The sequence below is a fragment of the Aythya marila genome (assembly GCF_965140915.1).
Source record: "Aythya marila genome assembly, chromosome: 1".
NCBI lineage: Eukaryota > Metazoa > Chordata > Aves > Anseriformes > Anatidae > Aythya > Aythya marila.
Window position 1 is genome coordinate 147,604,467 of NC_139042.1, and position 14,630 is coordinate 147,619,096.

Sequence of the window (14,630 nt, forward strand, 5' to 3'; positions counted from 1 at the left end):
AAGGGCAAAACAACAGTGATCACGGCTCAACTGGTGCTAACTGCCTGCCCAGAAAAGCCTTCCACATTGCATCACTCACATTAAATGGGATGTTTACTGCCCGAGTTGGACCATAAGGTGATCCCCACTGGGTGCAAGTAGTTCCCCTCCCTGCTCGAGCAGGAGTGTTGTTTACCGGCTGTCCTGCAGAGACCCCAGGTGGTGTGACGGTTGTGGAATTGGCCGCTTGGCTGCTGGGAGCCACCAGGGCAAAGGCGTCATCCAGCAATGAGTGCATGGTCTGCCGAGCCTCTTCTATGGATGGCTGCGGTGGGACGTACTGGGAGACTGGGTGGGAAGGCAAGCCGGGGAACTTCCCCAGATCTGCTGAAGATGATGTCTGAGGATCAGGAGGCAAATCTGGATCAGACTGGAGAAAACAGAAAGAAGGTGAAGGGCAGGCAGACAGGAGATCTCATCAGCCAGCTTCCAAGCCCCCGCAGGCCTTAGGTCTGACCAATATTCCCTTTGTCAGACTCAGAACGAGATAAAGCACACAACTGCCAGGACTGAACAAAATCCGTCCCTTACCCTCCCTGCTTCTGCACGTACAGACATGACACCAGCTGTTCAAATGCTTCATTCATGCGATCTGAAATACCCTGATCGCAGGTAAGGCAGAAATGCTCTGCACAGTAGCTACTTGGGTATAACAGAAATCATGCAGCTTGCAAGCACGTTTGTAAAGCCACACATTGAGCATTTACTCCACCTGGAAAAAAGACAATCAACTCTGTCAATATCTCTGAAAACTGCAGTTTTTTGCAGTTCCAAGAAATTAACTCAGTGTTTAGCTTACAACTGACCACATCTGCAGTAATATTAAAAAATTATTGCCCTCTAGAAAAACACACAAAGGGAGCTGTTAAGCAGGGGTTAGCTGCATACAACTTGAACTTGGGTGCATCACCTGAACAGGATTCACCTAAGTGCTTCATAGGAGCAATACCGGAGGCATGCATTGCAATTACTACCTGGGATCTTACCACATGGGCTTGTTGTTTATCAGTAACAGGAAATTAAACGAGCTTTGCAACAGTAGACCTATTATCAAAGCTCACTCTTGCCACTGCATGCCGACTGCAAAATCAGTCATAAAGATGCAAAAGCCTCTGCTTCATCAGGAGCTTAGTATTCTGAGTACTGTTTCGCTACAGATGCCAAAGGGGCTGAGCTTACTGTGTGACAAGTCTTAATTAAATAGCTTCAGATGATAATTCATTCTGCTGCAGCCTGGCATTAAAATCATCGCACTCTTGTTTGAATACAGAGGGAAACCACAGAAATCAACATTGTAGCCACTTGACTGTATATGCAGCTAATGGTGAAATTCTTAAAATTAAACTATCTTTCAAGATGAACACTGTCCAGGGGTTCTTAATATTGGCATTAGCCTTAATGAAATCTGCTTAGAAGTGGTTAAAGATGCCTAAATACAGTTTATGACATGGATATGACTGAAAAGAAATATTCTCCAGTGTCTGCCATTTTAAAACAGAAAACAAAATTAATTTTCATGACATTGTACTGGAATTGTTTTAAGTTACTGCAGTACAAAGACATGTTACTCTTTCATTAATAATTAATTCACATATTTTAAATGCGATAAAATTTCTCATTAAAAGAACCAAGTCTTTCAGTTTCTGAGAGCTAAGGATAAAATTTTCAGTAACACACGAATACATAACATCTAGCAAATTGTACTAGGGTGAAGCTATGTTCAACCTAGTGTGGAACATGCCAAACACGCTTTCATGTTCATAATAGCGGCATTAATGAAAACAAGGTTTTAGTTCTTGGCTTCTTCAACATCAAGGAATATTTGGCAGAATTTCACTACCTCGTACTGACAGATTGCCAGTGAAGTCCTTGTTTCACTTTGATTTACATGTTAATTACACACATCTGAAATTAGCCACACAGACCACAGACAGAAGGCTAAACCTTCCCATGTCACAAATGTCATTACAATGATCAGAACCCTCCTGTTATTCAAGAGACATACATACAATATATGCAGAGTTATTGACTCCTGGAGGTCGTTTGTATGTCCCATCACTATCAGTTGTGATTAACCTGTCCTTTTCTGCATCAATGGGACTACCGTTTATCTGATGTCGCCGGCGCTGCTTGGGAGAACGTTTTGCACGAGAGCTTAATATGAAGAAAACAAAAAGGCAAAGAGAGAGAAAAAAAAAAAAAAAAAGACAAAGGTAATCACATTTATTTTTGTACTTTATTCTCATCCTACTCAAGGTTGAATTTCTCTGCCCATTCATGTTTCATGTCTCTCTTCCTTTTCCCAGCTTTTTATCCCAGTCCCACTAGCTAGTCTCAAATCTCTTTTCTCAAGCTTCTCCTAATACCACTATCACTGCCATAGCATCTGTCTTCCAAACCATCCCCACTCCTCACTCAAACTCTCTCCAGTGTCACCTCCTTTCCACATCTATCTTTTAAGCCTCCCCTAGTGCCTCCCCACACCTCCCAGACCAATGTCTGATGTGCCTGCAGTAGCAGAACAGACTATTACCACCGAGGTCCTATGATTGGCACATTATGGTTAACTCTACTATAGCAAACCAGCTGAAGAACACACAGAGCTGGGAAAAAAACTACTTTCCTTCAGAGTAGAAGCTGTCACAGGGTATCAGCACTCTGGAAACAAAGTTCCACTATCCATAAGCCTTAAACAGAGCCCAGAGAAGACCTCCTCTGGAAATAGAGTCCAGGAAGGTAGGTCTGTGAGGCTAACAAACACACCTAATTTTCTAGAAGGAATGTGTATAAGGTAATTTCTTGTAAAAGAAATCTGAAAACAAAACATACTGACATACTGAAACAAAAATGTTTAGAACCACTCCAATCTTTTCAGCTAGCCAACTCAAATTCAGCTGAAGATCAAAATGATTTTAAGCTCTGAAAGTTCAGAAGTACAGGTAGTTTGAACTCTGAACCTAAAAGGAAATTGTACTTTCCTGTCTTTGAAATCCCTACCTCTTCCTGGGTTCTATGAAGACAGTAGGCACACTGCCTCCAGGGTCCAAGATCTTGTCAATCTGCATCTGTGCCTTGCGATATATTCTGTGCTGTTCTTTGGAGTCAACCACAACCACATCATCCACCACTGGAAATTCATAGTGCCCTTTGCGCTTGGCACGAAGACGAATCTTATTGCGGTGATGCTCGATCTCAGATTTATGCCTTAGGGCTGTCTGTATCTAAAAGGAGGAGGAAAATCAATGAACTGCATTTTTATGTGTAGTTTTTGCAAGCAGAGCTTTTTGCTGCTTTTCTGTAAACCTCTCCTTCTCACCTCACTGTCTGACCCTGTCACCGTCAAAATCTCTGACAGATTAGAATATACCACACAAACTATAAACACATTTTTTCTTAGATGTCTCCCCAGATATATATACATAATGTGATCGCTGGCCCAGCATGTTCAATTAGAAACAGGTGGCAGTTTCTTAATAAATGGCAAAAGAAACACAAAGTTGTGCCATTTGCTAGAAGTGACACCACTCTAAGAAAATAAGATTAATCAATACAAGCTACATTTGCTTATCAGAGATATTTGATCAATACTGTTCAAGTCTGCCAACCATTTCCTTTAATGACATTCATCATGTAAGGAGCAAGAATTTAAAGAGCTATCTGACCTCTCTGTTGAGCACGAGAAGTTACTGCTAGCTATAAAGAAAAGTAGCAGCAACACTAGAGCCCAGGTGCTTAGTTGGATGTGGTGTTCTCAGCTCTATGGTGACTTTCAAGATAAGCTTTTATGCCTCTCCCACCTTTTTTCAAGTTTCCTGGAGTGCATCTCATCATCTGAGGAAAGCCATCATAAACCACACTTGTACGTCCTGGCCCAACACTCACTGAAATCATTGTCATTAACGGAAGAGACCTGGGCAGCAGTTCAGGCCACAACAAGTGCTCTGTGCTGGACTTACTTGGGAACACATCAGCAGCAGTAAATTAAAAACCAAATAAACTAATTTTTGTGGCTTCTCCAATGAAAATCCCCAGAAGACATAACAGGGACACAAGCCAGACTTACTCTTCACATTTAGTTAGAATTAGTCTTCTGACAATATAATCAAACTTCTGTTTTGGGGACCCTCTTTGACTATGCATACTACATATATACATTTACCTCTCTTCTGTAAGGTCCTGAGAAACACAGTACTTTAACACATTTAAGTTAAAGTTTTCATCAGTTTTCTACTCTGAATTATGGGAAGAGGCCATCTTACACCCCATACAAAAACCAGGACCCACACATAGAGACTAATGTCAGGCAGTAGATGACGTGGTTTTACAGCACATTACTAATGTCCCAGGCATGTTCTTATTCTGTTTACAGTAACCTGAGCCTCAGAAAAGGCAGGAAGTTTCTGAACGTTCACCACCTAATAAACACATCTTAAGTTGGAAACAATTAATGTGCTGCAAATTCACACCCTAGAATGTCCTGAAATAACTTGCTTGTATAACCCACAACCTGAGTTGCTGAAAAGCCAAAAGAATGGTGCAGAATGAAACCCAAGGTGGGCTAGGCGTTCCAACTCTTACACTACGCTCACAAATCATGTCCTGCTGGCTAGGAAAAGAATGATAACACAAGGTATGCTGCCAATTTGGCTCCATTCTTACTGTTTAAATTTTGGTTTAGGCAATGCTTAAAACAGATCCGGTTATCTCTAGGTATGGAAACAAGATAATTCCTGTAACTTGCTAAAATTCCACTCCTTGGGAAATAATGAGGAAGTCCTGACAACAAGAAAGAAACTGGACCGTTTTTACTTCCCACTTTGCTGAGCATGTATTCTCCCACAGACATTCAAAGCACTTAACAGATACCTCTTTATTAATTTTGTTGGTCTCTGCTACTCGATCAGAAAGCACAGAATTCTGAATTGGAGGTGCTGCCATCGGCTGCATAGCGATCAGCTGGATCTTGCTTGGGACCCGTCTGCTTGCATCTGAGGAACGCGACATCCTATCCACATGTTCAAAGATCGAGGCTGAGGAGTGCTGCTCATTTCCACTGCTGGTCTGAGGAGGTCCTGAATTACCAGAACAAATACAGAGTAAAGCAGTGCTGCTAGGGTTATCTCAGTCAAACATCAAGCTCTACAGATCCTTTGCTATGAGACTTTGAGATATTTCACATCTGTGTTTAATTAGTCCTTTAGGTCTTCCAGCTGATTCACATTTAGCATACAAGAAGTTGGCCCAGTAGTTTGTAATGTATAAACGTTTTCCCACTACATCTCCAGAAGGTGAGCTGTCATTCTTTATTTCTGTAAATCAAGCTTTTGGCATTTGCAAATCCTCAAAGTCTCAATCCACTTTGGTCCATAAAAGGCTGTTCAAGTACATACTGCTAATGGTTCCTCTTATCAGTACTTATGGAGATGCAAATTCCTCTAGGGAGTTTAAAAGAGCAGCAAGAGATGTCACACGGCAAATGCAGTTATTAAGTGGTAGAAGGACCAATATATCAACTTAAAAAAAAAAAAAAAAAGACTTATAACATGACACAAAGCATCAAGAATTTTACACATATTTTACTGATTACAGCTCTTAAGCACTGTGTTCTTCTTTGTGACAGGATAAACATTGTACATACTAATGTGCAAGCTGTACAAAAATTGCCATGTTGTAATTTTTGAAGGGGTCATATGGACTCAACTATGAACGCCAGATGACATTATGGAGACCAATACATGTTGAAAGTTACAGCCCTGGTCCAGCAAATGTCTAATCACTTCAGTAGGAATGGGTTGCCTCCCTGAAAGACTTGAAATCTGTAGGATTACCCCAGTGGTTTGCAGTTAAGCACATAAAACACATTTACGTTTTTTTTTTTCTGGAGCTATGCCTACAATGTGAACCATTACATGGACTGGGCTTGCAAAAACTACTGAAGACTTCAGAAGTAAGAATTTACTTTGTCTGTATGGTAACACTGCAAATTCTCAAATTACTAAACTGTTTTCCTCCACAAAATATAATTGGAGGTTACAGTCTGTGACTCTTCCTCTGGATGAACACAGTGGAGTAGAGGCACATGGTCCCACATCCTTGCATGGACTTCTAGTAACAGGCTGTGGTTCTCAGATTCAAATCAGAACAAAGAGTACAAATGTACTTTCAATTGATGATCAACCCAGCTCAATTCCAACAGAATAGAAGGAAAAGAAAACAGCCACTGCTATAATGCATTGGCAACACTTGCTGCTAATGAAGCATAGGGTTTAGAAGAGGACTGAATGATATCATCTTCTGCAGAAGACCACAGCAGGTTATTTGCTCACAGAATCACCTAGGTTGGAAGAGACCTCCAAGACCACCGAGTCCAACCTCTGACCTAACACTAACGAGACCTCCACCAAACCATATCACTAAACTTTACATCTCTACCCTACATCTTTTCAACACCTCCAGGGATGGTGACTCAGCCACTTCCCTGGGCAGCCCAACAACCCTTTTGGTAAAGGATTTTTTCCTAATATCCAACCTAAACCTCCCCTGGTGCAACTTTAGCCCATCCCCCCAAAAAAAGAAGCACTCACACAACCCCTGAGAATTGGCAAGTGATGTTTATTGCCAGGACATCTTGCAGGTAAGCCTGCAGGATGTCCGTGGTGTTTGGTGTCTCCAAGCTAATGCTTGCAACGGAGCCTGAGCAATGAGCAGGGGGCTCGCTGGGCACTCCTGCAATGCTGTTGGTGCTCTCAGATGGCAGAGCACAAAGACATGCTGCAGTAGTCCCAGCTCTATTCTGGCAGAGGTGGATCCAATTCCATCCGTTCCTCCATATCTGGTGGATCCACCTCCATGGGCTCCACAGTGCTGGGCAGAAGCCTAAGCCAGTCCTTGCCCGGAACTGCCCAAACGGGATGCCTTCTATCAGGAATGTTCTCAGGCCAGGGCACTGAACCAGGGTGTCATCCAGTCCCACTCCTCAGTCCCATGCCACTGTTGGCTTGATTTTCATGCATGGGTCCAACAGTGCTGCCTGGTTTATGGCCATTACTGGGTCCCGCACTGTGCTCCAGACTATGGGCATGCCTCTGCTTCCCGTGGCTCTCTGATGCTCCCACCTTCACCCCACATCACTGTTGCTCCTATGGCAAGGCCCAGGCCCCCTGTCGCTGGGTGTTTGAGGGGCCAGCTTGTTCCCTGCATTGTTGCGGTGCCAGTGATACCGCCTGTATCTGTCTGTGGGCTGGGCACCAGAGGTCCCTTGGGCACTGGTGTCTCTTGTGCCGCTGGCGCTATCCCTCTGCCCACAACACCCCTCCTTCTGCTCAGGTGCATTCCTTCTTGGTGCTTCACCGGACTGCATGGCTGTCCTCGCACACCAAGAGGCCTGCTGCTTGCCTCGCTCTTCTGGACTTCTTCCTGCCGCACAAGCTGGCAGTCAGAGGGCCAAGATGCTCAGCAAGTGGTGGACCAGCTTCAGGGGCCTATTTTATAGGGCCCAGGGCAGTGGTTGCCACTGTGATGGAGTGGCCCACATGTGGCCAAAGGTGACTGTGATGGGAGCAGCCTGGAAGATGCCCTCACGTGGACAAGGAGGAGGGTTGGGGGGTCTGAGGTCCCTTTTCTGGGGCTGGCTCCCCATGTCATTTGGCTTGCCAGAGAGAAAGGCTGCCCCTCGGCCACAGGGACTGCCCTGCACCTCACATCCTGTGCCCTGGGTTTATTTTTAACAGTTTTTTAGGTAATTTCATTCTGTTCTTTATGGAAAAGAACAGAAGCAAGGTACATCTTCAGCCCTAATACCCATGTGTGCTTTGTGCTCCTTTACTTCCCTCTCCTAGCATAAAGAGGGATCAGGAGACAGAAGGAATGGTACATTATATTCACGCTACATTACTTTCAGCTGGAAAACAATCTGCCCGCACACTAATCAAAATTCTTGTTTTTCAAATTTCTCAGACTTGATCAATGCATTGTCAAATATACATGTTTATAAACTGAATGCATCACTTAAAAGTGTGACTTTCCTATACACGTGTCCTTAAAGAGAAGTTAGAGTTCCACTCAAGATTTGTCCCCTAAACTTTCTGCAAGGCACAGAACCTAAATGAAATATATCTACCCCTCTTTTGTGGCTACCTATATGATCTTTACCATTTGTCATCTCCACAATCATTAATGGGCCCCATCTTCATGCATTTCTTAGAAGCATGCAAACATCGCCTCCCACAGAGGTGCAACGTATATTGAGCAGTTAGTGCAAGTCCCTCATCAGAGTAATCATGGAGTGCAATGGAAATCTGAAGTTCTGCATCCTCCTTTCCCATTTTCCCCACATATTTATCATTTTTCTAATGTTTACAGTCTAACAGCAGTTCTCAAAACTTACTGACCTCCAACATAAAATGTTATGTTTATTTTCATCCCATTTGGGTAGCAGGGTCCAGTATATTAAATTACCCTAAGCACCCACTCTGAACCTTTATCATTTCATTCATAATCTACCATATTGCACAAATAAACAAGTGCTTGGCAGATGCCTCTTTGCTGAAACTGCTTTTATTTTGTAAAACTGTCCAAAAGTTCCACTATCAAATTTTGGTAAGGCTCTACAGTAACATTAAAAACTACTCTTTTTTGCAGAAGAGATGCACACAAAAATGTCTCTGCTGCACCTGGCCTTTATACAAGTTGTGTATACTCCATGTGCCTATAAAGACAAAACTAGATGGAAATACAGTAAAGTATGTTGGAAAACTGGGAACCGCACAGTGCTGCATACATACAATGAAAGGGGAGGCTGCTTCAAACTCAATATACGAATTAGATCCTTTAAAAGTTTTGAAAGAAGGAATGATTTCTCATTTCAAATTATTATATTAAGCTATTGTTCATAGTTAGAAAATCCTCCTTATACAGCTAGTAGATTGCACCATCTGAAACTTCCATCTTGGACTAGACAGCTGAAGCTGACAAATAATGAAGAGGAACTGAATCCCAAATAATGGGCAAAACAGGTTTAAACAACTAGTTCATATAGGTCACATGTCAGGATCAATGTTTCCTGGATTGAAACTGCTAACTAAACTGAAATGTCAGGGAAATTAATTGCTCTGTAGGAAGCTATGTTTTCAAATGAAAAACAATGCAGTGGGAGACTGAGGAAGGCAGGAGACAGAACCAAGGTGCATAAAGTTTAATCCAAAATCACAAGAAGTCAGTCTTATCAGACTCTCACTGACCAACTAGTATTTGAATAATTACGCACTTTCAGATCTTCACACAGTTTATTTGCATCCCAGAAAATGATGTCTCTCATTAGTCTGTAGTACAAACCCAACAATGCAAAGTATCATAGCCAGCTTTACACCCATCCCCACCTAATACTGTAAGATGGAAATTGCTGTTAGAGACCACAGTCCTAGATTTATCACTGGATATGGTATGCACTATCAAGACAGTGCCAGCTTTCTCCTGTCCCGCCTTTACTACGTCTCAGTCCTGACCAATGAAACACTATTTCACAGGAAAATGCTTGAGCTTCTTTGCAAGTAGCCCATGTTTGTCTCAGTAAAGAGGCTAACTAACAGTATCTGTAGCTTGTTTATACCAAGCTAAGTTTCAGGACCAACAGCTGCCTCCCTTCACAGTGAGGGTATTTTCCTCAATAATTGGAAAGAATTTGAAGGAAATTAGAAAAATGTGCTTGTATAGCCTATATTGTATGGCTATAATTTGTGTTTTTGAGAACTCTTTATATATCAATAGCTCAAAAGCAATTTTGTTTTTTTAGACTCAGGCAAGAAATCCTTCCATGCTTAAGATGTAATTACAGCTACCCCAACACCTCTATTCATACTCACACTCAACTACCAGCTCTGGTTACTTACCCACTCTATTTGCTCCTGACAACATAAAGGAAAAAAGAAGAGATAACACAGTAATTACTACAAATAATTCAGCTGGAATGGCAACTGGAAAAAAACACAGCAGTAAGATAGTTGTGTTTACTTTTGAATAAAATGCATGAACTTGGACCCAACTGCCAAGCCTCAGCTGCACAAAAAGAGACCTGGATCTGTCATTTAAATGACACGTAGGCCTCTACAGAGGGGGCAATTCTGAACACTAAAAATAGCATGATTTCCAAATCATCGGTACTGTGATCACCATTTCTGAATACTAAAAATGCTGTGATTACCAAACAAGAGACACCAGATGATGAATAGTATATTTGATCAAGTAAAGGCATCACAGGTACAAAGGACAGTTTCCACACAATATTCTTGCTGTCTTTGTTAGATAATTTGGACACGGTTATATATGATATTTCAACAGCAAAAGGACTTGCTAAACCTTATGTAAGTTTTTAGCACAGATGAAAAACAGGGAAACAAAAATGGAGTCCCCAGGTAAGACGAAAGAGTACAGCACTAAATCAGGACAAAAGAATTGAAGTCAGATAGGCTGAAGCACATCATAAAACAATCAGTTGGCCTGAGATAACCTCTGTCATAATATAATTGTTTTTCTATGTATTTACTTACGCATGATTTCTAGTCTGTAGTGCAAACCTAAGGCACTGAAAATATACATACCAACAGTATGGTATCTCTTCATAAATTGCATAACGTACATTGCTTGCTGAATGTTCACACCTATTAGGAAGTTTAACTTTCTAGCCACACTAGCACATCTTTCACTTTGTCTTGCACACCACAATCATAGAGCAAAGCCTGGTCCATCACCATGGCTCTTCCAGGAGTAGTGCACATTATGAAAATCTAAGAATCAGATACTATTTAACTTGCCATTTAAGCAGCTAAGGCCTAGCATTTTATATAAAGTGATTGTCTTACATATTCCTCTAAATCTCATTTCTTCAACATGAGCATAAGTTGAAGAATGTCTACTATGATCTGAATTTCTCTGGCATTGCATTCCTCAGTAATCATCTTTATATTTCAGTTGGTATTTCATAGAATATGTGGAAACACATTCAGTATACGAAAAGAGAGTGCTCCTAATATGTATTTTCTTCTTAGTTTCTGCTGCTAACAAGGCCACATGTATTAAGAACAGATGGGAATATCATAGAATGGTTTGGGTTGGAAAGAACATTAAAGATCTTGTTCACCAGTTTCTTTTGTCAGTATTGGAGTTTTCTCTAGGAAAGCCATTGTAATTTAAGCCAAAGATCTGGTAACTAAAAGCTCAAGCAAGGATCAAGTCATTAATATCCAAAAAGCTCTTAAAAACAACACTCTGTGTAGGCACAGTTAACCACAGACTTTTAAACAGGAAAATAATTTAAAAAGATATTTTAATTAATAAAATGAAATTAATCTTGCAGTGTTTCATCAACTTTTAAATGGAGAACTGAATATATTCTGAGGATTCTGAGATATATCTCATGGATCCTCCAAGGAAAACAGTGACATTTTACACGGTAAGAAGATGATTCTTTACCAAAAAAAAAATAAAAAAATGCTGTTGTTGATGTATTAGCTCTGTATTTTCCTCTTTCTAAAGCATAATCATGAAGGCATCTTGACAAAGGGATCTTATGGTGTAGTTTCTTCTGTTGAAACTGAAGATCTACACATACCTTTCATTCCAGCAAGCTTTTGTACTTAAGGGCTTAACAGCAGTGAACCTTCTTTCCTCTACTCTCCCGCATAACCCTGGCAAACCTCTTTCCATTTAGGCATAACTGTAGTGGCTATGTTGGTAACAATCTTGCAGGCAGTTACATTGTCAGTAAAGGTCACAAAACAGAAAAATTAGTTGTGAAATATGAGTCTAGAGAAGTTACATCACTAGAGTAACTCTTCACCTACCTGAGTAATGCACTGCTAGTGTACACAAGTTAAAAAAAGTAACTCACCCTTCTTCGCTCCTCTGCGTGGTTTACCCTCATTTGCAGTCGACGGTCTTGCAGTTTCCTCTCCTGTCTCTCTCCCGCTGGATTGTTCACTTGCTGTGGAGTCAGCATCTGATGGTGAAACTCTGCCACAAACATTAAAAAACAAACAAAACAACATGTAACATAAGTTTGTAATGGGATACAGTTCTCACATGCAAAGAATCCTGTGTTAATATATCTTGTGAAGACTGCTAATATTTTCCTCTGTTTATAAGTACATTTATAATAAATTATCATATTTAGACATTCATTGTTGTTGCGTGTGAAAACCAACTGCAACAGGACTCACACATGACAAGATTATTAACTAAACTTTCCTTTAAAATTAACTTCAAGAAAACACTGCATGAGTAAGTAGCAAGTTTACTTTTCAGACAGAAAGGAATTATATTAGCAAGGAGAAAACTACATAGGTAATTATTTTAATATTCAGACTTGCTAACTTGGTGTTATCTTGCTAATGATACAAGTCCATGTGCATATTTTCCTGCCTACTTAAACAAAGTTAAACAAACACCACTTTTACATATATGTATCCCATTCAGTCATTAGAGCCTTAAAAACATTTGTTACTTACAAATTATACAATCTCAGAAACATACCAAAAAATGTGACTTTCCCCTAAAGAAATTATTCAGATAGTGTAAAAATAGCAAAAACATAGGGCATATGCTACTGCTCAGCTAGCACCAAAGCCTGACTTTCACATGGGATTAGCATTTGTGATAGTTTCTCTAGTGACTTTATCTTGTGAACATTCATAGTCTGCTCCTTCACTGATTTACTTACACTGTGCACTAGTCTGTGTATTAACCTTGTTAAGTGCAAGATTTGCTTGAGCTAGATGTATATCAGCACTAGTGACTGAAGCTTTCAGCTAAACGTCAACCCCTGTAGAGCACACAAACTAAGATAACTACAACCAGCCAGACAAGTTAATAGAAAGTTAAATCTACTGCTTCCAGCAGGCAACGTTCTGAATTCATCTCCCCATTTTTCTACTCATAATGAAACGCTGTATTTCATTTCTTTTTGTGGTACTGCAATATTAGTAAGTCACATCCCAATAAAAATATTAGCAAGGATAAAAGGAGAAATGGTTCTCAATAGGCTTACAGATCTGCACCACTGCATCTTTTACTCTTTTCTAAGGTGGAATAGATGGGTAGAGCTTTCTCCTCCATCATCTTTGTCATGGTTCAGCAAACAGTGTAAGAGTTCTGTTTCCAGATACGCTACTGATTTTGTTTCACCTCATTGTGCCTTGTTTTCCTTCATGCTTTCTTCAGTCTATCTAAATTATCAATAAATGTATCATAGGAAACATACAATAGTGTCAAACCCATGACAGCCATTTTTAAGTTCTGCAGTGTACACGGTTTTATCTTTTCAAGCCAAAAAACAGGTCCAACTCTCAGCTGGGGACTAGAGATGCTGTGCTTTCTGATCCCGACTGTTTGTCTTGTTCTCTGTCTTTTACTGATGTGGAGCGTGTACTCACATCACCACTGTATTTACTGGCATGCAGTGTACAATCCTGAATTGCACTGTGATGAAGTGAGTCCTGTATTATCTTACAAAACAGAAAACAGCTAAAACCAATACATCACACTGTCTTTCACATTTCAAATTCTCCCTCAGGAAATAAGTGTTTTAAAACTAAAGCTGACATGGGTATGTCAGCACGTAATGGAGATGATGATAACACCTCCATAGTTAAGCCTAAGGAGAGGTTTGCTCTTAAGGGTGAACAAGAGAGGGGTAGAAAACTCTTCTTTTGAAATCAAAGTGTTTGAATTTAGAGACTTAAAAAAAAAAATACCTTTGTTCCAAATTTGATCATCAATTTATTATTGTCTTCAGGGGAAGCATTACAATGTTGGCTTCCAAAAATTTTCCCTACTTCATTTTCTGAATTATTCTAGATGAAATACAGTACCAACCTGAAGTTTAAATTTATTTCTTATATGCATATGAACATAGACACTTTCCCATCCCCCTGATTATCATCTCTGTCTTAAGCCACTTTTGAGATTTTACAAAGAAATACAGGAACAGTTGTCCTTCTGATTTATATTAATTTATTTAAGCTACACCAAAACAAGTTAGCTAAACTTTTTTTTTTTTTTTTTTTTTTTTAATTATTTTCCAATGTTGCCCTCCTTCCACTGTGCCACTCGTAGTCCATTGCTTGCAAAGCTTCTATGGAGTTAGGAAGACCCATTCAGCACCTTGGAAGGTGGAAATTGAGCTGTATGAAACTTATGTGGGGAAGATGAAGCCAGGACCTTAGGGCAACTGGAGCTTTAGAGGAAGCACAGGTTGAGGTGAGGAGCAAACTGTGCCACAGACCTGCAGCTCAGGAAGAACCACCATTAGTTTCTCTCTAAACTCATTCAGCACTGCCTTTGTTTTTCTCCCACAGTGAAGATTTTCTCCTCAGGGCTACGCTTCTTTTCTACCTATTGCCTTCCCACTTAGCCTTTTTTTTTTAATTATTATTATTATTATAATAAATGCACATATCCTTCTTTATTGCTAAGCTGTTACAGCTCCTATCCTAAAAATGCAATCCTTTCTAGCTAGGGATGACTACAAAGAGAACATACCAGAAAGCACACACTTTTTGTTTCCAGTACACTACTAACAAATTGACTCTAACCAACCC

The 14,630-nt window shown here is 40.4% G+C and overlaps 1 protein-coding gene across 6 annotated transcripts in view; it reads right to left on the bottom strand.

Moving 5' to 3' along the window:
* The window catches only part of KIAA1549, a 139,561-nt gene that overhangs the window by 14,273 nt on the left and 110,658 nt on the right, over nt 1-14,630 (bottom strand). For 5 of the 6 annotated variants that reach the window (XM_082771916.1, XM_082771918.1, XM_082771920.1 and 2 more), the window contains 5 exons: nt 11,924-12,045; nt 4,906-5,111; nt 3,037-3,260; nt 2,049-2,193; nt 176-409 (listed from right to left, as the gene is read on the bottom strand). In XM_082771916.1, coding sequence (XP_082628042.1) covers nt 176-409; nt 2,049-2,193; nt 3,037-3,260; nt 4,906-5,111; nt 11,924-12,045 — 931 coding nt within the window. Of the gene's footprint in view, nt 1-175; nt 410-2,044; nt 2,194-3,036; nt 3,261-4,905; nt 5,112-11,923; nt 12,046-14,630 lie in introns of those variants that run through there. The other variant, XM_082771921.1, reaches the window with a different exon arrangement.